Here is a 26,566-nt window from a genome sequence, read left to right as displayed (position 1 = left end):
TTAGGTAAGAGAGTCCAAAATGGTCTCTTAGTTGAGGTGACCGGTCTTAAATCCACTCCCCATAGAGTAGAAGGGTCTTCCAGTATTGCCTCATCAGAGGCTGAGCTTCATTGTTGGGCTTTCGATGACACAAAATGCTCCAACAACCAACCCATCACTGCATCCCTCACTTGGAATGAAGGAGCGGAATGCTGCCTCCCAGCAAAGGGTGGGGCGCTTCCAGTTTGTTTTGAGCTGAGCTAAAGGTTGGTTAAGCCTCCCTGCAGCTGGGCTGCGAGTTCTTCCAGTTGCCTTTGCCTATGTGGTCCTTTCAGGTGCTTCTCGTCTGAGGTGCAGCTTCCTCCAGCCACCGCTCGGGTGTGGGAAGGAGGTCCCTGCACCTGCAAAAAAGCTGGTTGATTATTCAGCTGGCCATTGGCTGTGGTAAAGTGGGTAACAGTGAAGTTGCAAGTTTCCTCGTCCTGTCTCTCCAGTCCAATAAACCTTGTTAGTCTGATACACGGAAAGGGAGCACTTCCAAATGTGTGCATCGCCCAAGGAGACATCTTGTAAAGAAGGCAATCACAACCAAATGGGCATTCATTTTAAGTTTTGGCTATTAGGTGACGCTAAAGCACCACCTATAAGATGAAACTATTAAATTAGAGCACATCCACGGAGAAATGGCATATGAGGAGGGACACAAAGCTTTTAGGTGTTTGGCCCCTAGCGAACCTATTGACTGCCCATGGACATGCTACTCCTTCTGGCCATTCCCACCCACTTCTTGCTCCTCCCCACCCAAAACGCATCCTCCTGGGATCTCTTTGATGTAGCTTTATCAAGCCTTACCATCAACCTTAGTACTCGAAGTGCCTGCCTGATTTTACTGGAGCTGTAAAAACACGCAAGTGGTGTAATAACATTGCCATAACCAGGTCTGCCTTCAGCCATTTTATAAGCACCATGTATGGCCTTCACTGAAGTTCTGTTAAAAACAAACATTGGCAAAGCAAGCAGTTTTAGCTTGTGTACACGTATGAGCCATTTTCCAGGCACTGCCATTATATGCCCATGTACTCGAACCCTTTTGCAGCTACTACCGTCGATGACCAGTTAATAGCACTATGGCAGTGCCTGACGAATGCCTTTGCCATGCCTACACAAAAGCAAAACTGTTGGAAACGGCAATTGTGCTTTACAAGACCACATTACACTGCACAACATCTACACAATGCCAAGTAGGTCCACTAAGTCCTCGATATCTGTGCTGTGAGAAAGCTTTCATACTGCACACAATCACCACCTTAGTGTTATAGCACCAAGAGGCAGACAGAACAGAACCAATTGTGATTTACAAGACCACATTACACTGCACAACATCTACACATGTCAAGACGGTCCACTAAGATATTGCTATCTGTAATGCGAGAAAGCTTTCATACTGCACACAATCACCACCTTTGTGTTATAGCACCAAGAGGCTGGCAGAACAGAAACAGCTGTGCTACACAAGACCACATTACACTACACAACATCTTGGGCACACTGATATTCACCCTGCTATAATGCTTGTCAACAAGACAGCCCATCCCTGGTTGCTACTATGCATTTTTGAAACCCACGAAGCATTTGGCATCTCTGATACAGGGTTGTGGGGTTGTCAGAAAGGAACACACTTTGTGTGAAGTCCCCATGCTATGCACAGCGTCCCTTGTGTGCTCGTGTAAAATGGTAAAAAAAACTCGGCAGAATAACGCACCTACTTCAGAAAGCTATAGGACCCGCTCAGGCCGAGCGATTTAACCCCGAAACCACACGTAGTCGTTTTGACTCAGCCTATTGCGGGCTTCGCCCAGTTCCTACTGCGAGTACGTATGGAAACAACACGGGCACGTAGTGGAACTGCCCCCGCGCCGGAGGCCCAGGACTCGCCACTACAAGGTGGCATGCCCCGTTCTTCCCCACCGCCACTAACCTGGCCGTGCTGCGTCGCGGTGCCTGCTTGGGAGCCGGCGGGCCTCGGCTGCTGGGTTTCTCGGGCTCTCTCTGCGGTACTAGCCCGGGCGGTTAGCGCGCGAGCAGCCGGTCACCACAGAGGGTGCCCAAAATAACCGCATACCCACAACTGCTTTTATTCCAGTGACAGGTGCGTTACTAAGTTAAACCCTGCACATGTCCCCGGGCTGAACACACTTGTGGGCAACGCTGGCATGTCCCGTAGCCCCCTCTCCCACCTTCTCTTTGTCACCCACCGTGGACACAACTGATCAGAAAGAGGCCAGCAGTGCATGTTGTGCCTCGACCTGGGGCATATCGCCGGTTTCTGGGCGCGAGCGGCTTGCTAACGGTCACTAGCTTGCTTGACGGACTGCCATTGGGCTGCATTAAAGGGGGACACTAAATTAATGCTTGCAAGAGATTCGATGTCACTAACTACGATCGATCCATACAGCGCACACCACCACATGAATTGATTTCTGGTCAATGAATTAATTGTTAGCAGGCTCCTGCACCGCAGCAGTTATGCTATCAATTTCGCCAAAACTCAGGCCAACTGTAACCTGCAAGTTAGGCGCAGATCTCTGCAGCCCTCGTGTAGCTAAGCCATTTTACCACTGTCAGCAATGTGATAGCACAACAACTTTGCTTTCCGGATAAAAGCAAGACAAACTGTTGGGGGCTCATCAGCCAAGATGACAATGGACCCAGGCTTCCTATAGTCAGTTTATTATCCGCAGGTATACATCAGGTAAGTGACATACAAGTAGGTTTCTGGACAGTAAACACTGGCACATCCACACCTTCCAGCTCTAAGATGTAAGTGCCACCTTTAGAATGTCCCAGCAGTGTGACACCCCCGCACTCCCCTCCCGAACCAAGCTACAACCCCTCTCCCTCCGTGAATCAATCAACTGCAAGGTGAAAGGACCACACAAATCGCAGAGGCTCTACTCAAACCACGCAGCACTGCAATGCAAACCCCAAATTAAGATCACAACACCTCTCCCTCCATCCACAATCAACCAACCATACCCAAAACACTACACTACACTACACTACACCAGAATCCGCCACACAAAACGACGCACCCATACCAGCACACTGGACAACAACAAGGATGATCTCCCTTACTTGGAGGACACTTGACTACCACGCAAACCAAATGAAAGAACCAACACAAGGCAAATACAGATGGGTGGACCCACAACTTCAAACAAATGGAACCCCGCTGAGCACTACAGGGCAAGCAAATAAAAACCAAATGCGCAGCATAGCACACACAACACAAAACAGACCCATCCTACAGCGCAGAAATGTTGGAAACAACCAAAGCGCTGCAGACACCAATAGGATAACATAAAAAGCATCATGGACTACCAGCAATTGGCATAGCACCTCACTGCAACCGCTACCCTGAACCTTAAAGACTGCGGGGCAAATAAATACCCTTGGAGTGGCCATAAGCGCAGCACCTCACTGCGTACCAAAACCAAACATCAGAAACAGAACTTCAACACACAAAGCAAACCCCATGAAAGCAGGCACAACCGGAACATGGCAAATGAAGGCATTACACTACAGCCCTAGCAAGTCCTTGCCCTGAGCCCGACGTCTGGCCAGGAATGATTCAGGGGAAAATTGCTAGACACTATTGGATAATAGTGATCTGACCTACACAGAAGGCCACAAAATGAAGACAACAGCATTGGAACAGGCCAAAACACCTACACATATTACCGTGCCAACTGACCAATCCCTCCTACTCCAGAGGCCACAACATAAAACAAACAATAGTAAAATGGAAGACTACCTGACACAACTAAACCACCCTTAGTCCTCTGTTATGCCGAGACTTCTCATATGCATGTAAAAATCCCACAGATCATGATCCAATACTTTCAAACTGTTGTGAAATCTGCAGCAGCCTTGGCAGATAAATGCACTCGAAACTGCACCCACCGTACAAATCAAGTAAAATTAAAGAGCCATGTGGAAAAGGCCTACCTGCCATTACCAATTGATAAGAAGCATTTTAATTTATAAAGAAAGGCGGAATCCAAGATCCCCGTCACATGGGAAACAAAATTTGTAAATATTGAAAACAAAAACGGCCTGCACATGTGTGCAAATAAAAACGGTTTGAAAAAGTAAATGTGAAGAAAAAAAAAATCACTGCTCACAGAAAAATGTCAGGAAAACAAAATATGATGTGTGGGTTGACAAAGAGCAATGTATATTATGTTTCACCCACAAAACTGCAGTGATATTTGAAGAGCCACTTTTTAATGAAAAAGATGTCAGCCCATGGCAGACCTTTTTTTTGTACTGGCTGTGTGCAAAACTTCACAAGGAAAACTCCCACTCCCAGCCTGGATGTCACGCCGCCCATCTAATGGCCAACAGCAATAAAAATGTGCTGCTAAAGGTGTCGACATTCAGGGTTCTCCAGACCTGCTGGCTCTGAAAGCAAAAGTTACCCTTGGCTGGAGCATGACTAATATGTGTGAAAATGGGGGCACCCACTTCAAAGAGCAAGCTTCCAACACAAAGGAGATTGAACAAAAAAAAAAACTGTGGGCACAGGCTGATCCAGTGAAAACAAATGGCTGGAAGCAGGAGCAGGACCATTTGTCCCACATGAAGATTCACAATTTATTTTAAAGGACTATTACCATTTAGACCTTTTTCTCAGCCATCATAAGGCGGATGGATTTCATCTATGTACCATTTTTTAATGTCATTTTCAGGCGATTTTGGGGATATACAATTCATCTTCCTGTGACTCAGGGAAATGTAATGGCCAGTTAAACTAGGTTTCTGGCTAATCGGAACATGTTCTAAATGTGAGAGTTGGTGAGCGTGGTGGAAAATGAAATTAATGCTATGCTTAATAACTTAATATGCATTTGTCTCATTTTTTCAAAACTTGTTTTTTTCCTCTCTGCCAAAGGTTTGCACAATATTTCTTCCGATTCATGATAATCTTGCTCTTGGTGGAAGAGCTCAAAGTCAACTTCTTCATGGAAAAACTGTGCAATCTTAGTACATATTACAATTGTTAGATTTCCCAAACTTACTGTTTTTGAATATCTTTCTTAAGAGCCTCCACTAAGGTATTACACCATTTTGCATTTACTTTGTGGTGGCTGTTAATAGAAACACTTCAGCTTAACCAAAATGCCAGTATGCCCTCCCATATATGATGCTGAAACATGAGACTTGGTGAAGTGCTTGGCAGTTCACAATCCCAGCATTAATTTGGAGCCGATACTTTTTGGCCATTACATACTGTAGTGTTTATTATTTATTATCTAATCTTTTGTTGTAATTTAGAAATTGTAATTTTAGTGTGCATTAGGCTTGCCTGTGCCAGCCAATAAGATGTCTTGCAATGCGGCTGGTGTCTGCTGATACATGACCTCGTTCCGAGCTCCTGATGGATGTGCGTACCTCACATCTTCTGCTCACCTACAAACCATTTTCTTTTTTGAAAAATAATCAAGCAATAATCTCCATGGTGGCGAGCTGAATTGCCGAGTAACAGCCCGGGACTGTTACTGGCCAATATGGAAAACTGGAAACTATAGGATTCTGTTAGGGTTTGGATTCCCCTAAGAGTTTGCAGTGAATTCCTGCATACGTGTGGTAAAAGAAAAAACACTCCTACAAGAAGTTTGGGTCAATTTATGACCTATGTATACGCTTGTCCCAAAATAAGAGGAAGCGCCATTAGGCATTTAGGGAAACCTCCACCCTACCTCTCCCTTCACTGGCCAGTCTCAGGGCCAGCTTAGGGCAGAGGCCTCTTCAGAGCAGTAATGTGTTTCTAGGGTGAGAGTCAAGGCCTTAAGTGCGGCCCATGTTCTTTGGGTCTGGGGGGGGCGAGAGGTTTGGGTCACATATTGGAGGCACTCCTTCCAGCATGTCCTCTAGTTTGTGTTTCTTATTCCACTGTGACACGCATCATCACTACTCTTCTTGCAGACGTGTTCGTTGAGGGCATTAAGGCCTTTACAAGAACTTCATGGTGGAAAGGGAAGGATCTACGTTATTAAACCGAATCCCAAAAGCTCGAATTACAAAATTGCCAAGCCCACTTGATCACATTTTGTAATTCGAGTTTTGGGGATTTTGGTTGTTTGTCCCCCCGCTGGGCATTTCATGTTTGCGGGGTACACCCCTGCAGCCCATAATACTGAACTAGGGGTACCATAGCTCTCCTTATTTGGTAATATGGGTTTCGGTCTTTTCTACCAGGCCGAACTTACAGTAAATGAGCATTCTGCTTTTCCCCCCCCATAATTTAGGGTAAACCTGAGAGGAAAGACTTGTACCCCAGAGGTGCCGTCATTTCAGTGGTTTGAGTTCAATGCATATTGAAGTGTTATTGGCAGTGTCATGGGCTGGGAGGATAGTTGAAGGGCAACGCGTTCGTCTTGGAAACAAGAAAATGCAGGGCAAAAAAGGTTTGAATCCCGCTCCCGCGCTTAGAGACTGGTCTCCGGTATTAAGTGTGTGTTATAAGATCAATTAAATCTTCCCACCAAGATGGTGGCAGAGGGGTCACTTGCTGACTGGTATGCCTATTGGTACCACCCAGATATGCCGGCGTGGGGATGTTCCCTTGTGGAAAGGAATTGGGACATCCAGCATCCAAATTTGAGAAAAAGAGGTTTGTTGTTTGTTTATTTATTTATTGTGCGCACCGGACCCTGAGGTAACAGGGCGCATGTGACAAGAGGGCTTACAGAAGTTACAAATATACAGAGCATGGTAAAAACAATTTTCTTATCTCCACAGGGTGAAGGTAAGGCAGTGAAGTACATACAGTATAATACAATTATCCAGAGCAATGTAAAAACAATTTTCTTGGCTCTACAGAGTGAAAGTAGGGCAGTAAAGTATATATACAAGACAGTATGCAGGCAGCAAGTCATCATATAGCTGACGTTTACATAACAGCAAGAGTATGAACAGGTACAGTACAGAATGCGGGTTACATAGCATTCTTAGTAAGCCATTTTATTGTGTTCTTTCTGAATTTGTTGAACGTTTGGTCAGATCTAAGAGCGTGAGGGAGGGAGTTCCACAATTGAGCTGCCCTGACTGGGAAGCTAGACCCTCCAATAGTGGTCTGTTTAAATCTGGGCACTAGCAAGCAGTTGGGACTGGCTGTTCTGGTAGGACTAGTGGAGTTTTTTCTAGTAAAACGTTCTGTTAGGTAACAAGGGGCTTTGTTGTTTAGGCAATTGTGGATGAGGGAGGCAGATTTTAGGTTGATTTTTTCCTGGGTGGAGAGCCATTTGAGTTTCCGTCTTATTTCAGAAATGTGTACTCTTTTAGGAATACTTAGGGCCGCTCTGATCTTAGAAGAGAGGGTATTGCTGCACGGGAATGTGAAAATAAAGTGTTCTATTATAAGGGTGCATGATCACATGAGGGGAGCATGACACAATGTTATATACGAATGCAGGTGATCTTCCTATGTGCAAAGAGCAGGTATATTCTCTCGTAGTCAAACGCTGGGTTTGGAAGGATTTGCCTCCATTTCATGTGATCCTTCCTGATGCGGACACTTTCTCTGCTAAAGTCTTCTTTAAACGTCGGAAAGCCTCGAGTATGGGAACTCTAAACTCGCTTATTCCCATGGAAAACTCATCAAATTGCGTGTGCCACTGTTAGTGTGTGATTAAAAATACAGCACACAAAAATGAAATGGAATAAGCCAAAATAAACCTTGCTAGGAGAATGCGGCCCACCGTCTGGCGTCCCAGCTGTTTCAGGATCTGCTGTAGCTATAAGCAGACATAACCACCTTATCTCCATGCACCCTTAAGCACATTCACACGCGCACAGCAAGCACATCATCACCAGCTCTGCTAATGTGACTTATGGAAACATACACTGACATGCAATCTGTCACCCGACACGTGCACACACAGTCGTACACACAAGCACATCAACGCACTGGCCCTCAAGCTATCGCAGTACACACCGAGACGCATATGCCCACGTCATTCATGCAATCACACACACATTAGCACAGAGTATCAAAAGCTGTCTCAGCATTCAATGAAACAAATGTGCACACGCGCACAGCCTCTGACACTTAACTTGGCCCAGTAGAGTCTGACACACATGTGCACACCCCTATACACACACTAGCACTCACGAGGTGTCACTGCCTGCACACATACACAGACACCCGTTTGCACATTACTACACACATGCACACAATCAAGCTGACATAGCACACATTGGGCCAGATGCACATTGCTAGACACTCACATTGGTGCTCAAGCTGTGCTAGTACACATGCTGACACTCAAGCTGTTGCAAAATACCAACACACAGACACACACTGATATTCAAGCTGCACAACCATGAACACATTGACACTAAAGCGATAGCAGAACATGCTAAGCCCTGCATGTGTATTTGCACACACAACAACACATACGCGCACATTCTAACTCTGATTGGGGCACTGATACTAAAACTGTCACAGCCCATACTCGCACACACAGCACACAATCACATGCAAATGCTGACTGACAGTCGAGCTATCACAGCACACACTGACACACACACACACACACACACACACACACGCCTAAAGACAGGCAAATACATACATGCGCACACTGTCCTTGAAGCTGTTGCAGTACACACACTACACACTTGACCCCCAAACATACACTTAAGCTTGCATAGCATACACAGCCATACTTCATGTATGCACGCACATGCACACACTTTTCAATCACTAACAGACACACATATACATTGCCATTGAAGCTGTTGACTCAGAGATCTGCTCAAGTGGTCTCAAAACACAAGATCAAGCACCAGCATCATAAACATCTGAAGGCCAAGTTGTTGCAGAACACAGATAATCAAACTGCTACAAACACACAATGATGCTGACACTTGAGCTCTTGCAGCACAGTTTCAAATACCTACACTGCAGCTATCACAGCACAAACACACACAGAGTTAGAAGCCACCACATCTGTTCTAAAGCCCAGCTTAAAAGTAAAACCCATCAGATCAGAAGGAGATGCAATCCGCTCTCTAATTAGGGAACATCTGGTTCCAAGAGACGACACTTTGCACCGGCTCGGAAGGGCCTAGAGTGGAGCGGGGGCTCCAGATGTGGAACCCCCTCCAGAAGTATGAGCTTCGCCTCTAATCACTTGCAGATTATGACCCCATTGCCCAGGAAACGGGAGGGTTGTCAGGCAGATGACGTGCTAGCTATTTCGGGCATGCAATATGGGGTGTTAAAAATACAAGGGGTCGGGAGAGGAGAAGCCTCTGGTGCAGGGAGCTCAGAGGCCTATGAAGGGCTCAATTGAGGCGCACGTGGTTGCGCAACAACTCACCAAGTCTGTGGCAGAAAAAGAGGGAGGCAGAGGCCGCTACCTGCAAAGTCAGGAGATACACATGTGTGGCAAGAAGGTGTGGTGAACTAATCTTTCTTAATGGGCTTAATACCGGAGAGTTGTTGCTCTGCGTTGTCTTGCTTCCAAGACAAACGCGTTGCCCTTGGGCTATCCTCCAGGCCCAAGATACTTCGTTAAACAATTTGCCCGCATACATGGACAGAATGAAACCTTCGACTGTATGATCTAACAAGATAAAAACATTCATGGATAAAAGTTTAAGATGATGTTACATTATCAAGCTGTACTTGGACAGAGCCCGTCCAAGCAAGGACAATAATGATCGCCAGGCTCTGTCTGACCCGAACTCCCATGCAGTCCTGCCAGACTGGCCCCATCAGATGGGTGCATGGAGATCACCCAACACGCCGTAGAAGCAACCAAGAGGCCATGCCCAAATGTGACTGTGCACAGGAAATGTTTGTGTCACTTTCCAATACCACAAGACAAAGCTGGGAGCAGAGGTGTTAACCCTGTCACTGCGGCACCAGTCGGGTCTAGGAATGGGGCGAGTTGCCTACCGCCAATGCTGGAAGCGAATACCCCCGTCCCCCTTCAACAGTGATGTCTGTGCTGGCATTGCTCGCCTAATCAATCCTCCAACTGCCTAACTTTACAGCTGAGCTTAATGGGGGGGCGGGGAGTACATTGAGGTCCATGGCGCTGAAGTGGCAGTGAAAGGAACCCCACAACGACATTGCTGTGAAGAAGCCCCAGGTCTTTGGTGACATGTTCAGCTTGGCTGCGCTTTCATACTCCGACTTACATTTTCCCATTCACGTATAGGCCTCCATGTCCCAGAATGCAAAGTGCTATTGGCTAAAAAGCCAAGATTAACAGTCGTTGTCACACAAGACATTGGGCCGCATGGCAGATGCCTGCTCCTGAGGGCACCCTTTGAAGCATGTTATGTTACAGGATTGTATATTATGCACGGCTGCCATTTCCTTGATTGTAGGGGGGTATTGTTTTGTTGTCTGGTCTCGGTGTGGGGGCGGGGTTAATCGGTTGCAGTGTGCTTAGTGTCTATACCCATGGTATGGGTGAGCATGGAGGCTGTGAAGGTTAATGCAGTGAGGTTAGCGGAGGGCAACTTGGAGCATCCATCCGTTGTGGCCATGGCGACTTCTCAGTAGGGGTGCCACTTCTTGCTAGTGGCACCATTTGTGTAAGATAGTTGTGAGAGGCTGTCCTGGGGCACTCTGCTATGGGCTGGGATCTCTGGCTGTGGACAGTGTGCAGAGACTGGTCCTGGGTAGGAGTGGGGGATCATGGGAATGTGTGGGAGACATAGGGGGCTTGCAGCTGTGGGTAGGAAGTAAAAAGAGGGCGATAATAGTGTGCAGGGGAAGGTCAGATTGGGGTCTCCCAAGAGGATAGAATCTCGGGCAAGCTATGAGGTCAAAGTGTGATATGTAGGCGCCAGTGACACAAACTGCATTGTGCATCGGGGAGTAACATTACAGTAGGACACTAACTACATTGGGCACCGTGGAGGCACAATCATAGATGGGCTAAATTATAGTGGGAAACCTGGGGGCAAATTGAAAGGAGGACACACATTAGCAAAATCACAGAAGGGCACATGGGAGCAAATCCCAGTGGGTAGAATTACAGTGTGACATATGGGAGCAGTATAGTATAAGGTAGAAAGTAGAATGAGTCGAATAGTGAGGGGCACAAACAATCAAGCCACATATAGCCAGGCATAACATGGCGTAGCAAGGCATGATAAGGGTATGCAAGCCATAACAAAGCATTAGAAGTCCTACCAAAACATGAAGACACTATGCACTTCCACCACTGGCCTCTGCAAACAGCCCCATTCCACTTTTCCACTGTCAAAACTCTCTCTCTCTCTCTCTCTCTCTCTCACACACACACTCGCGCTCTCCCTCACACTCGCGCTCTCTAATAGATACATTGTGCACTGGGTGCAACACTGATCTGTGAATGAGAGGAGTGGCAGACTAGAGGCTCCCCTCATTACCCTATGAGAAGTGGCAAGGACTATAGGAGGCTTGCACAGTTTCGTTTAGGCTGCCGATATCAGGCGTCAAAAAGCAAATCCAATGGTGTGCGCCTTTTCACTCTCCATGTCCAGTTAATTGATGCTATGTTATCAAGCATTTGGACTGCGCCCATCGCCACTGTAATGGTCTGTGTGTAACCGAGTGTGCCTGCAGCTGCTCCATCTGGCAAGGGGTTGGATTAAGACTAAGGAACAAGGAAGTGATCCAACATGCAGACGAAGGAGAGACTGTCAGGGCTGGGGTAGTGTGAGGCACTGCCAAGTGGTCCAACCATAATTAAGTTGATTTTATTCTATTTTTAATTGTATCAATTTGATTCATGTTTTAGCTGGACAATGTTATGGTTATAATCCTGGATAATGTTTGAGATTTTTAATCTGAATAAACTTTATTTTGATTTGATTTTTATCCAACATGCAGAAAGAGAGACTGTTGAGGATGGGGTCAGTCTGAGGCACTGCAACGTGACCCGACGTGCAGAAGAAGAGACTGTCAGGGCAGGGGGTGTTCTCAAGCACTGTGAAGTGACCAAAGATGCAGAAAGAGAGGCCGTCCGAGCTGGGGTCAGTCTGAGACACTGAAGTGACCCAACCTGCAAAAGGAGACTTACACGTCTGGGATCAGTCTGAAGCTTAGAGAAGCGGCCCGACATGCAGAAGAAGGCGCAGAATTTCAGATGCGTGGTTGGGGTCAGGTACCTAAAGATGACCGGGCCTGTAGAAGGAGGCACGAGTGGTCTTTGTGGTCAGTCTGAGGCCCAATGGTAGCTGCGCATGTAGATGGAGGCACAAAAGCAGCTTATACTTTATACTTATGGTCAGAGAGGCTAAGCAGGGGAGACAAGTCTCATTATGGTATGGAGAGGGGATGCCGGGAGGAGCTGCTGCTTTTCCAGGTTACCTTAGTGACAGTGGACTTTCTGCATGGAGGGATGGGCTCCTCCAGCAACGCGCAGGGGGGCACTTTTAGAACTCTCTCTCTCACACATTTGGGTAGAGTTACAGGCAACAAGAATGGGACACAACTGGGATGTACGCTGCAAAGGACCATGTTATACAAAAGGCCATTGGATGAGTGAGGACAACATCCAATCTGGTTTCCAAAAGTGGTCCGAGAATTGGGGGTTACGCCTTAATGGAAAATATTAGGCAGGGGTGGAAATGCAGACAGATGTTGTATGAGCTTCAAACAGGTCTGCTCGACAAATGAAAGAACAAGTGCCTCAATTCACTATGGTGCACAAGAGAGGGCTGGGCAAAGATGAAAGAAATACAAGGAGTATAGGTATCAGCTAAGCGCCCCCCCGCCCCCATACAGAGGGACAACAAAAGCTAAAGAATGAAGCAAGGGGGCAGAGTCTTGTTTCAGTTAAGGTAGTCAAAATATAGGGGTCAGATTTTGACTTGTTCAAAATTGCATAGTGATGAGATGGATGGTTGTGAATGAACTATGATCGCGGACCTTGCTCCGGCAACCCCCCCCCCCCCCCCAAGCCATCGTTTTTGAGTCTACAGCGCCATTATAGAAGGAAACATATGCAAATAGGGCTTGGTCCCAGTCAGGGATTTTTTCCTAATCCACCCGTATCTTGATGTCCTCTTTCAATGCTGCTGGGCCGGTTTGACTCGTTTCTGTGCCACCACGCCCTGTAGGTTCCCCCTTTGCCTTTCTCTCTCTCCTCTTCCTGTATGCATGTGGGTAGACATGCATGAGGTTTTCTTGCAGAATGCATAACTCTGCGTTCTGACAAGAAGAGGAGAGGGAAGGAGCATGGACACACTTTCTTAAAGGGCCATTAGTGGCAGTATGGGTAAAACCGACATGTGTGTGTTTATATATGGGGCTCCTGGCCTACATGGACACAGCCAGCATGGACATATTTTCTTACAGTGTCCAGAAATCATCTTTCAGGTAAATTGGTAACTGGACATGTATGCCGAAACTGTGGCATCATGTGGTGACTTATTTGAAGCAGCGTGGTATACTTTGTAGGAATCTGGTTTCATTTCTTAGCCTTTCTTGTTTGACCAACATATGGTCACGTTTGCTAGTACCCAATGTGTACAGCACATTACTTGTTGGGAACCTCCGCCCCCCCTCTGCCCAGTGTGACTGGTTGGTGGCACCTCCTCTATAGTTCTTTCTCTTGCAGGTGAAAGCAGGTGTGATTATAATTTCACAACATGGATTTGCCCGGACACTGCCACAAGCCTGGGTCCATACAATGCTTCCCTAACTCATGGCTCTGCAACCTTTGGCTCTCTGGGTGTTTGGACTACAACTGCCATCCGTCTTAGTCAGCATCGTCAATGGTGAGGATCATGGGGTTTGTAGTCCAAAATATCTGGAGAGACACAAGTTGCAGACCTCTGCTTAATCAATCGACCAGTCGAGAGTTTAGTGGTGCAATAGCTCTTATGTGCACCCCTCTGTGCGGCCGGTTTATAGCAAATTCTCTGTAGGTATTTCTCTTGCAGGTGGACCAAGAGGTCACATGAAGAAAATCCACAAAATTGAGCACTTCATGTAAGTATACATCTTTAACTCAAAAACTCCTACTGCATAGTTTATGGGTGCACAAATGACATTGTAAATGTCGTCACTGGGAAATCACATACAACGTCACACAAAAACAGTCTAGTAGTACACGAGGAGGGAGATATAGCATAACAAACCTTGATATTCACAGAAAACTTGAGTTAATAGACTGTTATGTCGAAACAGATCACCACGAGAGAAGCCAAGAAATTCGGTACCATTTTTTTTTTAATGATGTTGAAGTTCTGGTTTAATACAACAAAACCCCTGGAATCAGATAGTTGTTGAATGCTAAACCACCTTTACTCCCAGACCCTCTGTTACGCAGCCCTTTCGCACACTGTTGACCTCCCAGATGACATCACGTACGACATCACAAAGCATCATTGATGACATCACTGGAAACTAGAGCACATGATGACATTGCAGATGATGACGACGACAATGGCATAGGTGATGTTGTATGTGACATAACCGAGGATGCCATCTGTTATATCCTCTGTGTGCTCAAAGGGTTGTGCAATTGGTGGCTCGGAGTAATGGTGGAGTAGCTCTCAATAACTCCCACATTTCTGGGGTTTTCTGTTCAATTGATGCTGTCAGCGGCCCTATGAAGAGGTGACAATGATGCATGTCTCAGACACTCTTTGGAAGAGGCAATTTGGGGCATTTATCAACAAAGCATCTAAAAGGCTAGTGTTGATAGCGTCATAGGTAGTCACATGTCTGGCACACCTTTGACACTGACCTAGTCCCGCCTCCTTTTAATGGGCACTGGCCTGTTGGGCAAATTCCCATGATGTGCTAATCTGCTCATGGTTTGCGGCCCCTGATCCTCTCGTTGGAAGTGTCCAGCTCCAATTGTAGAGGTGGCTTTTGACACAGAACCAGCAAAGGCTGCCATCAACCATATTCCACACTGGAGGAAATCTCACTCCAGAGCCATGCTTGGTTGGATACTGGCTAGGGTGTACTGGAATAAAAATAGGCCCGAGTACCCAAAACATAGTAGCACACAATGGCAAATAGTAATGTCGGAACGTTTGTAACAAACTTGAGTAGTCCTTAGCAGTATATGTTTGGAAAAACATGTGGGAAATGGTGTCTTTTGATTAACATTGGACCAGTAACATTGATTAAAACTACTTCCTGCAGAGTTCAATAATGAATGTATCCCACCCACATTCGATCACAAAACCAGCCCACACTGCCCAGTTGTAAAATACCCAAATGGCCGGCTCAAGTGCCATACAGGCCAATCTAAGTCTCTATGCCAGATTTTATACAACTGCTGGCTACTTTGAAGGGTAGGCCCTCTATTATTCCTGCACACGGATGGCCAATACCAATTATGCCATCCAGTGGTGCTACTTACTTGTGTTTGGTGTGAAGTTGGGTATACGGCTCACTCCCTGAGTGATGGCTGGCGGTGGAGGTGGCATGTTGGGTGGCGTCGATCTGGTCTGAGTCTTCACGTCCGCGGGTGAGTCTGGCATCGTTGCAGCCTTCTTCTCTGCACTGTCTGAAAGAATTAAGAGGAATTTATTATACAGGATCCATTCCAAAATTAGCCACTGAATAAAATCTTATCGAATATCCACCCTGCAGTACAGATATGCATAATGCTTTATACAGCCACCATCCCATAGTGCCTCTCTATGTGTCACATTACCCAGAATATATCCCACATTGTCCCTCTACCTAGCGCGTTATCCAGAATCCATAGAACAATGCCCCACCACATAACATTTCTCTCAGCATCCATCACACAATGCTGATCAGGGATCCATCCTACAGTACCCTTCTAATTCATACGCTATCTACGATCCATACCACAATGCCACTTTGCCCCTCTACATGGCATGATATGCAGAATCTATCTGTCCCACAAAGCCCCCTTTAATAGCATATGTTCCATTGATTTAATACACTTATATAGAAGACCAATAGCCAGAGGGCCCTGTGGGTGTTCGGCTTTTAACTGCCAAGGAGAGACCAGACAGAGCAGAGTGTGCGAGCCAACCTCATGGCAGAAGAGGTTAGTTGTTCCAGATTGCTGCAGCCTGGAAGGCAAAATATCTACTTCCATAGACAGCCGTATAGCTGTAGGAGAGATCAAAAACCGGGTGGCGCTCATAGTGATCTTTGCGGATGGTATCTTGTGCATAGAAGTTAGGTATTTCATAGTGGAGCAGTTATTTAAAAGCCAGATAGGCAAGTTTGAATGAAATCCAGTTTTGTACTTTCCGCCTCTGCAAGACTCTTCAGGCGTGTGATACACCATTGTATTTTTTCTGGTTGCAGACTGCCCGGACTGCCATGTTTTACTCCAGTTGCAGGCGATCAATGAGGCTGCATAGTTAAGCCTTGTGTTAATGGCTGCTTCAAACACTAAATCTGTCTGGTGTTGACTAAGCAGCAGAGAAAGATGTCTTGGCATTTTGAACTGGGTAAAGCAGGGGCCTATCAAGAGCATTCGTTTGACGCTTGAAGGTCAAGAATTTATTGAAGATGAAGCCCAAGTTTTTACTTGCATGTTTTGGTACTAACCTTTAACCCCAAAGTGGGGGATGTTGGTATGAATAGGATTTTCTGGTCTTTTGATCAGTAGTATTTCTGTTTTAGTGTTGTTTAGCTGGAGGAAGGACTGGGCCATCTACTCTTGCATGGTAGACAGACGGTGTTGCAAACCAGTGAGTTCGTCTTCTTTTTTTTACAGTCAGGGTAATGTATACTTGCGTATCGTTGTGATATGATTGAATCTGAAACCTGTACTGATATTAGACCAGTGACAGAGAGGGTGGCGGGGGGCCTCTGAGACCCGCCAAGTTAATCTGACAGCAGGCAAGGAGTAGGACACCATGTGGACCTCTTGCACTGGATCCGAAAGGAAAGACTTCGACCACTCATAACTTGATTCAGACAGATGAAGAACTGTAATGATGGTAACGAACAGAAAAATGGTGGTTAAGGGTATGAAACGCTGTCAGCAACCGAACATGGCTAGAAGGTCCTGACTGTACTCTTCTACCGCTGCTGAACATTGTCCCTGAAACCCAGCTCAGCGGTTTCCTTCCCAGGTTCAGGGGGGGAACCGGATTGCAAAGGAGGGGCTTGGCTGCAGAAATGGTTGAAGCAATTCCACTACTAATTTTTCCATAATTTTGGAAAGAATAGGAAGGCTTGCGGTGGGTCTATTGTTTCCCAAAGACATTGCGTCTAGGTCGGTTTTCTTCAATAGAGGAAATCATACCAGTTTCTAAGGTCGCTGTAATAAAGCCTGAGAGAAAATGGAGATTATGGAATATACATAAGACTTCAACAAAAAGGGGGTGAATTTGCACAAGCAGCCAGCCAGGAATGGGATTGAAATTTGCGTCCGTTGCTTTCCTGACCGGTTCAGGGTACCCGGTTTGCAGTGAAAAGCTGATCTTGTCTAGACCTGAAATATTATAGGCTGGGAAATCCACATGTAAACTATTATCAGCTCCAATATTCCAACGTATTGCAGCAATGTTATCTGTGAAAAAAAGGTGTGCACATTTTCACTTCGCTCGAACGAAGGATGAAGGAACAACAAAAGGGATTTAGGGTTAATCATACTCTTGATCAAGGAAAAAAAAGTTTTCGGAGAAATTGACTGCTGCGTCAAGCTTATTATCCCAGTATGCCTTTCTCTTGGTGGCAATAGCTTTTTTGTAGCGTGTTAGCAAATCAAGCTATAAAATAATGCCTTCTGACCATTTGTGCTTGCACCACCTGGCTTCAGGTCGTCTATTGTCCTCTTTCATATTTAAGCTCAGGGTGGATCCATGTCTGGTTACACTGTTGGCGGGGAGGTGCTCGGCGGTTGAGCAGCAGAGAAAAGTTGGTGTCAAATTCGACCGGATGGTACGGAAGGAGTCAGAGAATTGAAAGAATGGTTTGCAAAACAGTACGGTCGAGGACAGACACTGGTATAGAAATCTGAGCTTTTGTGCATCGGATGTGTATGCCACCCTCGACCCTGAGATGGAGGCCTAGCAAACCCAAGGTATCATAGAAGCCTACGACCTTAATCACACCTGGTACTTTAACCCACAAATGCAGGTCTCCCAAGGTGGTAAAGCAGTGGAATTTTAAAGCTAGGACAGTAACTGCTTCTGAAAAAAGCTAGCAGCTGTGCTCAATTCCTGACCAGCGGTTGATAACAAATTAGCCAGCCAGAGTTGTGGTAGGGGGACAAAAAGCAGAACAGAAGAATGCAGTCCCAACGATCTGGAAAAACAGGAGTGGGATAGCATTGGAGCTGGAGGGATTCCCTGAATATCACAGCATCACCACTGCCAACGCGCTTGGGTCCAAGTAGAGGCACATTCTAAATCCTTTGGGTACTGCAACAAGGATTGCCGGAGCAGAAGAGGGAGTATACTTGGGTTCCATGAGCCAAATTAGGTAAAGGATTTTGTGTATCACCAAGTCATGTATCTCCTGTTGGTTCTTAACAGCAGATTGTATGTTTAGAAGACCAGAAAGAGACAGGTGGTTGAAGTAGAATGCAAAGGTGCTTCTAGAGTAGACATTGGCCGTGCAGGATTAGCCGTGAGCAAAGGGACTGAGTGGTGGACCAAATGAGTAACAATGGGTCCAACAGATAAAGAAAAGCTTTTGTCGACATATGTAGGGGTACCATGATAAACAGTCCTTATCCCAGTGGTACCCAGCAGTAAAGAGTGGATGAGGTGTGGAGTCCTTTTTGGTTGTCCTTTGCAGCACGTCCAATGCTGCACATCTCTTCAATCAAGTTGAAGGAGGTGTGGTTGCTGGTTCCACTGAAGACAGGTGCATATCGGAGTGTGTTGCAGGGACCAGAGCTGCTGGGAGCTGCAGTCCACCCTTTTCCATCAATGCAGGTGAAGGCGCTAGTAGTGCCGGTTGAGCGGAGTCTCCAGTGTAAATAAGATGTGGGGTGTCTGCACACTCTTCCTTCCCCACAGAAGGAACCGCTGGGGGACCACAGTCCCGATTTCCCGTTGTGGCAGCAAGATGCAATCCGGGGTCCATCCCACAAGGCCTCTCTACCTCACACATCTTCCAGGATCCACTTCATAAGTAATGCAGGACCGCTGGCTTCATCCCGAAATAAAGTAATGCAGGATACCCCTCAATGTCCCCCTGTAAATGATCAGTAGTGTGGAGGAGATCCTATACTGGTGTGGGCAGATTAGCCAAGGGACTGACACGGAGCGAAAGAATACTGCAACTTTGGGGAAAGCTAAATTTTACGGGGCACACGTTCAAGGCTATGCAGGTGTTCACTATTTTAATGGCACGGGGTTACAGAGCACTTCACCTTTCAGATGGACTACAAAAGGGAACGTGAACAGTGCTATGGGGCAGCTGGCCTTGAAGATGACTATTGCACAGATTATGTGCACGAATGAGCAGTATCTCACCCGTATAAAATCAGTGGCGCAACGCCATTGAGCTAACCGGGCTCCAGTTCCCTCCCACACCCCACCCCCTCTCGAAATGTGATTTGAGGGGCAGGGCTTCCACACTTTCTTTTTGATAAGCTGAGAGGGGAGGGAAGTCTTTCCTGAAACCAGCGGCTTTGAAGTGTTACTTTGTTCGTGCAGAGAAATGTATTTGCACAAACGTAGCAAAACTTTAAAACTGCTAGTTTCAGGAAAGGCTTCCCTCTCTGTCTAACAAAAATCATATGCACACATCCGCACCCCCACACGGATGCGAGCCAACATATAACAATATATGTGCTCTTTCACATCCAAGGGGAGGGGGCTGATATGCAAACTTGCTTTTTGTTAAGCAGAGAAGGGAGGGAAGCATTGTTGTATGTTAGCTCAATATGTATGTATGCATGTGTGCAAGGAGTGGGTTGAAGTTGGCGCCAAGAGTTTTCACCAAGTGCCTGGCGCCTGTTAGGCAGAATTATATGCAGTACCCTTTGGGAACACTACACGTGACAGTAAAATTTCACCTTTGGTACAAGCCTGTACTACACAGTTATAGTGGTAGCAGTAGCGGAGCAGCCAGACTTATCTCAAGAGTAAGTGAGCAGTACAAATAGTTACACAAAGGACAGTAATTACTATGGTTCAGGCAAACACTGACTCAAGGTTTCTAAGTAAAAGAATATATATTTATTTACTCAACAGTTGTAGAACATTTAACTATTATAAGCAAGTTAAAAATCACAATCATAAATACACCACACCACTTCCCTTAAATTCCAGACAAGTTAAGCTCACAAAATGAAGTGGGAGCAGAATGGCACTCCAGCAATTTAAAAGGGAGGGAAAGACAAAAGTTATTAGAAATTTGGCAACACCAACAGGTAAGTAAGCAGGGCAACTGAACAAGAGACTACAAGGGTAAAATCAGATAGAAAAGGCTTAAGGCCAAAGTCAATGGTTCAAAAGTCTTTTGCTCAAGATAATAGGTTCAATGTAGTTTGCGGTAAAGTTTGTGGCACAGATTCTGGATGATGTTGGTTGGTAGAAAAGTTAGTTCAAAGAGAGGTAGAAGCCCTCGGATTGGAGAAAGATTTCAAACACTTTCCCCGCAGCTGAGCGAAACGCACAACTGTATTTGCACAGTGCCTTGAAACGGAGAGGGAGCTGTAGCGGAGGTGGACATTCCTGGTGGTTTCTGCAGGCTCACGGTTCCTGAAGCGACTGTCGGACTGACACGAAGTAGGAAGACTGGAGGGTCCTGCTCCACCCAGGGGAGAAGCCAGCAGCAGAGCAAAACAACGAATAAAAGGTGCGCTCCTAAAAACCCAAGCAGGGTCCGACCTTCCTGGCTATCCGGCCCACTGTAGCTCTGTACAGCGAATTCGACCAGAGGAGGGGTCCTAGCTTGTAGTTTGGGCGAACTGGTTGGTCCCACCAGCTCAAGGGAAGACGTTTCCTGGAGGATCTTCTCTGTCGTCGGATTCGGAGATTCGGACCTGCAGCAGAGCTTCACCGGGCGGTTCAGTCATGGTAGGGGTCCTCTTCTTCCAGTTACTCGTTGGTTCTTTCGTTCCAGTGGTGACTCTGCTCTTCCAGTCCCAGAGACCTGCGTTTTATGCAGTTTTCCCCCACTACAGACCCGCACTACACGCGACGCCGCCATCATGCGCCTGCAGCCCCCGGTGAGTGTTGTGCCCCCAGACCCCTGTCTGGTCCCACAATGTATTTCATCTGTTTTGGGACCCCCCCCCCAGGCCCGTGTGCGACCCTGGTTGCCTTCGCCCGCAACCCGTTCTCCATTTCCCTGGTTCTCCCCCTCCCGCCTCCCAGCCTGCCCTTCATCTGTGATTGGTCACTTCCAGGTCATAAGTGCCCTTAACAGGGCAGCCCTCTGCCCGCGCAGCCCTTGCGGCTAAGGGCCCCAAGGCAAAGAGCGGCTCCAACAGAGGTGGCTCCAGAAAGTGTCTGCAGGTGTCGGCAGGGGAAGCCAAAGAAGCCAGCAGCTAACAGACACCAACAAAAACTGTAAGGGTGGCATGGGTGGGGTGTAGAGCAATTACTCTACACCAGAAAGCCCCTGCCACTCTACCTTATCTTCCCATATCATAGACTGCCATAGACTTAGTCCATGCATACTTAGAAAGTTGTGTGACCACCAGCTGGATTTCAACCATGACAGTGTTTGAAATATTGCCTGCACTGCACCCTAGCATACTAGTCAATGTTAACAAGTTTCACACCTGGAGGGAATTGTGGACGCTAGCATGCGTCGCATCTAGGTTTGAAAATGTCGGCATCTGCCTACTTGAATGGAATTAGGAAGGCTTAGCATACACCACAATTGATAGAACTCCTATTGAAATGTTAGAAATGGGAATGTTGGCATGCACCACACCTAGAGTTGAGAACATTAGCCTGCGCCATATCTGGACAGGATTGTGAATGTTAGCATGTGCCACACTCAGACATAACTCCTAAGTTTGGCCTGCGCTGTATCTAGACAGGATTGTGAATGTTAGCATATACCACACTTAGAACATTAGCCTGCGCCATATCTAGGCAGGACTGTGAATGTTCATATGCAACACTGAGTCGAGAACACAAGCCTGCGCCGTATCTAGACAGGATTGTGAATATTAGCATGTGCCGCACCTAGACGGAATTTTGAAGATTGCCAAGCACTACACTTAAAAGGAATTGAGAATATTGGCATGTCCCACACTTGGATGGAATTATGAACATTGGCCTGTGCGGTATCTGGATGGTATTGTGAGGGTTGGAGAGTGCCACACTCGGACTGAATTGTGTAGGGCAGCAAGTGCTACACTTAGAACTGTGAATGCTTGCATGTTAAATGTCTCATAACCCACTAACCAATATAAACTCTAACTCTCTGCATACTTAAAAAAACTCACACAACCATTTCTCGCACAACCAGCTGCACGCACTTCACCATACTGCAACAACACATAAGCCGCACCAACAGCACACGCGGACTGACACCGATCCAATACTTTCACCAAAGCTCAGCACCCAGTGTCTACCGAGTTGAAGCTGCCAACAGTACACCACTCCTCTCAATATCCTACACCCTCTTCACCTTACTAACCCATCCCACCTTCACATTTAGAGATCCTCCAGAGCGCCTGGGGACCAATTCCGTTGGTCACGGTGCGCTATATAAGTACTGTTAACATAACATAAGTATTATGTAATGTGTGCATGAAGAATAGGTGCTGGGTGCGCGTGTGAATGAGCGAGTGTACGGTGAATAGGGGTGCAAGTGAATGGTATGTTTAACTGAGTGAGTGAATGTTTAAGTGTGTGTGTGTGTGTGTGTGTGTGTGTGTGTGTGTGTGCGCGTGCGCGCGTTGTGCACGCGCTTATGTGTAATGCTGGGCTGAGGAGCTGATTTTTGCGGGGATGGGTGTGGGGGAGAGAAGGGTGGTGACAGACTGTACTAACGTCCGGCCCCCTGGTGGCCGCTTTTGCTTAAAGGGTGATGGGCTTTAAATATATAATGTATCAAAGCAACTAAAAGTGTGTTATCTTTAAACCCAATCACTTGGTTATTCTCACTGGTATATTGTGCTTACTTTGGGCCTAGGCCAGACAACCTATGGGATTGACTGGAGGGGACGGAGTCTCCAAGTTTGTCATGCCTGGTTTCTGAAGTGGCCCCTCCCAGTTTCTGAAGTGGCCCTTTCCATCACCAGTTAGCCAACCCCCGCCCACAAAATCACAAAATGTAGGATTTGTTGCACACCTGTATAAAATATAGGCAACATGCATGGGGACACAAATCCATTGCCCACCAAGATCGGTATCGACAGTGCAGCATGGAACCCAAGTGCAGGAAGCATGCACTGGGACGCCGAGCCTGTACCTTTTGGGAATGGCAAAGGCACGCACTACTGCCTTGTTATGACTCTTTGCCAGCCTAGCATGCCCCTCCCTGTTCTGTGCAGCTGTTGTGAAGCGACTGCGCAGTAGCTGAGAAATTCCTCTGCAGTGTCTGCTGTACATGGCCTGGGGTTTTCTTCCCCAGGGCTTCCAAGCCACGAACAATCAAATAATAGACAGGACCTAACACACCTCGGCGCTGCATATGGGCCTTCCTGGCTTCCGTGGCCACACAGTGGCTGTAAATCTTGCAGTTTGGCATTCTCAGTTAATGCGCTTCATCCACGAGGATCCGTTGCCTCCTATCAGCTGTCTCTTGTCTGTCTAGATTACCGCGCCCAGTGGCCATTAAAAGTCAATTTTCATAACCACCAACGAGATCTACTGTTTGTTTGTGTAGTGCGCGTGCAAAGGGATGCTCCGAGGTTATGGGGGGCAGGAGGCGGAGGTCTCCATCCATACCTTGAAAGAAGCTGACAGACCAGCCGCCCCCCACAATCGCTCTCGGCCTGAAAGGGGCCTGTAGCCGAAACAAAGCAATGAGTCCAGGCAACAATCTACAAACGTGTAACTCCGTGCATATCTGCATAGGAAGGACCTCTGCCCATAGCTGCATAGAATGGACCTCTGCCCATAGCTGCATAGAACGACCTCTGTCCATAGCTGCATAGAATTGAACTCTTCCCAAAGCTGCATAGAATGGACCTCTGCCCATAGCTGCATGGAATGGGCCTCTGTCTATAGCTGCATAGAATGCACCTTTTCCCATAGCTGCATAGAATGGACCTCTGCCCATAGCTGCATAGAATGGACCTCTGCCCATAGCTGCATAGAATGCACCTCTGCCCATAGCTGCATGGAATGCACCTTTGCCCATAGCTGCATGAAATGCACCTTTGCCCATAGCTGCATGGAATGCACCTTTGCCCATAGCTGCATGGAATGGACCTCTACCTATAGCTGCATAGAATTGACCTCTGCCCAAAGCTGCATAGAATGGACCACTGTCTATATCTACCACAGACCACAAGCTATGCATAGCTGCGTGGACCTCTGCCTACAGCTGCATAGAATGGACCTCTGCCCATATCTACCAGAGACCAGAACCTGTGCATAGCTGCATAGAATGGACCTCTGCCTATATCTACCAGAGACCAGAACCTGTCCATAGCTGCATAGAATGGACCTCTGCCTATATCTACCAGAGACGAGAAACTGTACATAGCTGAATGGACCTCTGCCCAAATCTACCAGAACCTGTGCATAGCTGCATAGAATGGACCTCTGCTCAAATCTACCAGAGACCAGAACCTGTGCATAGCTGCATAGAATGGACTGCTGTCTATACCCGCATATAATAGACCTCTGCCCATCGCTGCATAGAACGGACCACTGCCTATAGCTGCATAGAACGGACCTCTGTCTATAGCTGCATAGAATGGACCTCTGCCCATAGCTGCATAGAATCGACAGCTGCCCATAGCTGCAAGTGACCCGAGCCTGCGCATAGCTTCATAAAATTGACCTCTCTCCATGTCTGCAAGAGGTCAGAGCCAGTGCATATCTGTATAGAATGGACCTCGGTCAATAGCTGCATAGAATGGCTTTGTCCATATCTGCAAGAGGACCGAGCCGGTGCAAAACTGCATAGAATGGACACCTGTCCATACCTGCATAGAATGGACCTCTTTCCACATCTGAAAGAGGCCTGAGCATAACTGCATAGAATGGATCTCAGTGCATATCCACAAGAGGGATGTGTCTCTGCTTAGTTACATGGCGTGGCCTCCGTGTAAGGGAGACGAGTCGGTCTACATTGCTTTGCTGCAGTCGCATCTCTTGTGCCGTCACACCTTCACCACTCGTCAATACCTCTCCCTCTGTAGCTAATTTTGAAAAATATTACTGCACTAACTTTGCTTCCTCCTGCTTTATGTTTTTGGCTTTCTTCCTATTCACACAGATTGGATCTGCTGTCTACCTACATAAGGGTGTGTGCATATCTATATTGAAAGGACTTCCGCCAATATCTGAAAAAGAGAGGAGCCTATGCATGTCTGCATAAAATGGACCTGGGCTCATATCTGCCAGAGGCCTAAGCGGATGGCGTAAGCGACTGCGGCATAACAACAGTCAGCAGTCCAGCCGGTTGTAGCTCAAGGGACACTACTGGCTCGAAAATGTCCTTTATGGCTGATGTCAGTAGATGCTCGTCGATGCACTCCTCCTAGTTTTTTCACTGAGCTTGTGTCATCCTTTAAGGCGGATAGCCCAAAGCTGAGGAGAGTGTTGCAGGCAGCTGCTTTGTCCTTAATTTGGTTCAGAGACTCTCTGGCACTTCCCACCTAGGACGTTTGCTGCAGAGCTTTGCTGGGCACGATGTGTGCTGTCTGGGTACCGGTTCTGGAGCTGCTGGAGGGTCCTTTGGATTCAGCATCTCCCTCTGTTCCCAGGGAGATGTCCAGTGGAGGGATCTTGCTTCTCTCTTGGAGGTCCTGGCCTTCCTTTACTGGTGGAAAATGAAAGACAGACTGTACCTTCAACCAGGGTCCAATGCTGAGTTCTTCTTGCTACTGCTTGCCAAGTTTTCAGATGATCTCCCAAAAGAGGGACTCAGTCCTCTTTTAAAGACAAATGAGCCCCAGTGATTGGTGTAGGCTAAGCCTACTTTAATTATCCAATCATGGGTAACCACCACCAATCTCCTGTATGCATGAGGGCATAACCAGAGTGCTTTGCAACAGAGAAGGTAAATGGGTGAAAACATGTAATACTAAGTCCCACCAATCTTCCTGTCTGTTGTAGATGAAAGGGTCCGTCAGGTTAATTGAGCTCGCTGTGGTTCCTGATTAAAGCGGAAGGTCTCCCATGAAGTGGTGGCAAGACCAGAATTTCTGACTTCTGCAAACTACATTCTCGTACCTTCTGAATGGGGTCCCTCGGCAAGGATGGCTACTGTAAACAGCTGTCCCAGGCATGACAGTTCACTGCCCTTGATACTAAGAGGCAGAGCTGGCCTCAGGTTGACACAAATGCATGTCGAAGGTTGTTGGGGCTTCCTGTCTCTTTTTTTAATCCTACGACCAGGATGTCGTGCAATGAGCATAGGAAAATGTGTTTGGATTAGCCCCAGACATTTTCCAGAGGTTCATGTACCATCATTCAATTTCTTTAAAAAAAAAAATTTAAACCAGGCGAGCGCACACCC

General features: G+C 46.9%; 1 protein-coding gene across 3 annotated transcripts in view; it reads right to left on the bottom strand.

Moving 5' to 3' along the window:
* CBFA2T3 (CBFA2/RUNX1 partner transcriptional co-repressor 3) overlaps positions 1 to 26,566 on the bottom strand; it is a 164,582-nt gene that overhangs the window by 57,727 nt on the left and 80,289 nt on the right. For all 3 annotated transcript variants that reach the window (XM_069635707.1, XM_069635715.1, XM_069635723.1), the window contains exon 2: positions 15,375 to 15,521. In XM_069635707.1, the coding sequence (XP_069491808.1) occupies positions 15,375 to 15,521 (147 nt within the window). The remainder of the gene's footprint in view (positions 1 to 15,374; positions 15,522 to 26,566) is intronic.

Source organism: Ambystoma mexicanum, chromosome 1q (assembly GCF_040938575.1).
Source record: "Ambystoma mexicanum isolate Mex_15411 chromosome 1q, UKY_AmexF1_1, whole genome shotgun sequence".
Taxonomy (NCBI): domain Eukaryota; kingdom Metazoa; phylum Chordata; class Amphibia; order Caudata; family Ambystomatidae; genus Ambystoma; species Ambystoma mexicanum.
Note: the sequence above shows the minus strand (reverse complement) of the source record. Positions and strands in the feature narration are given on the sequence as shown.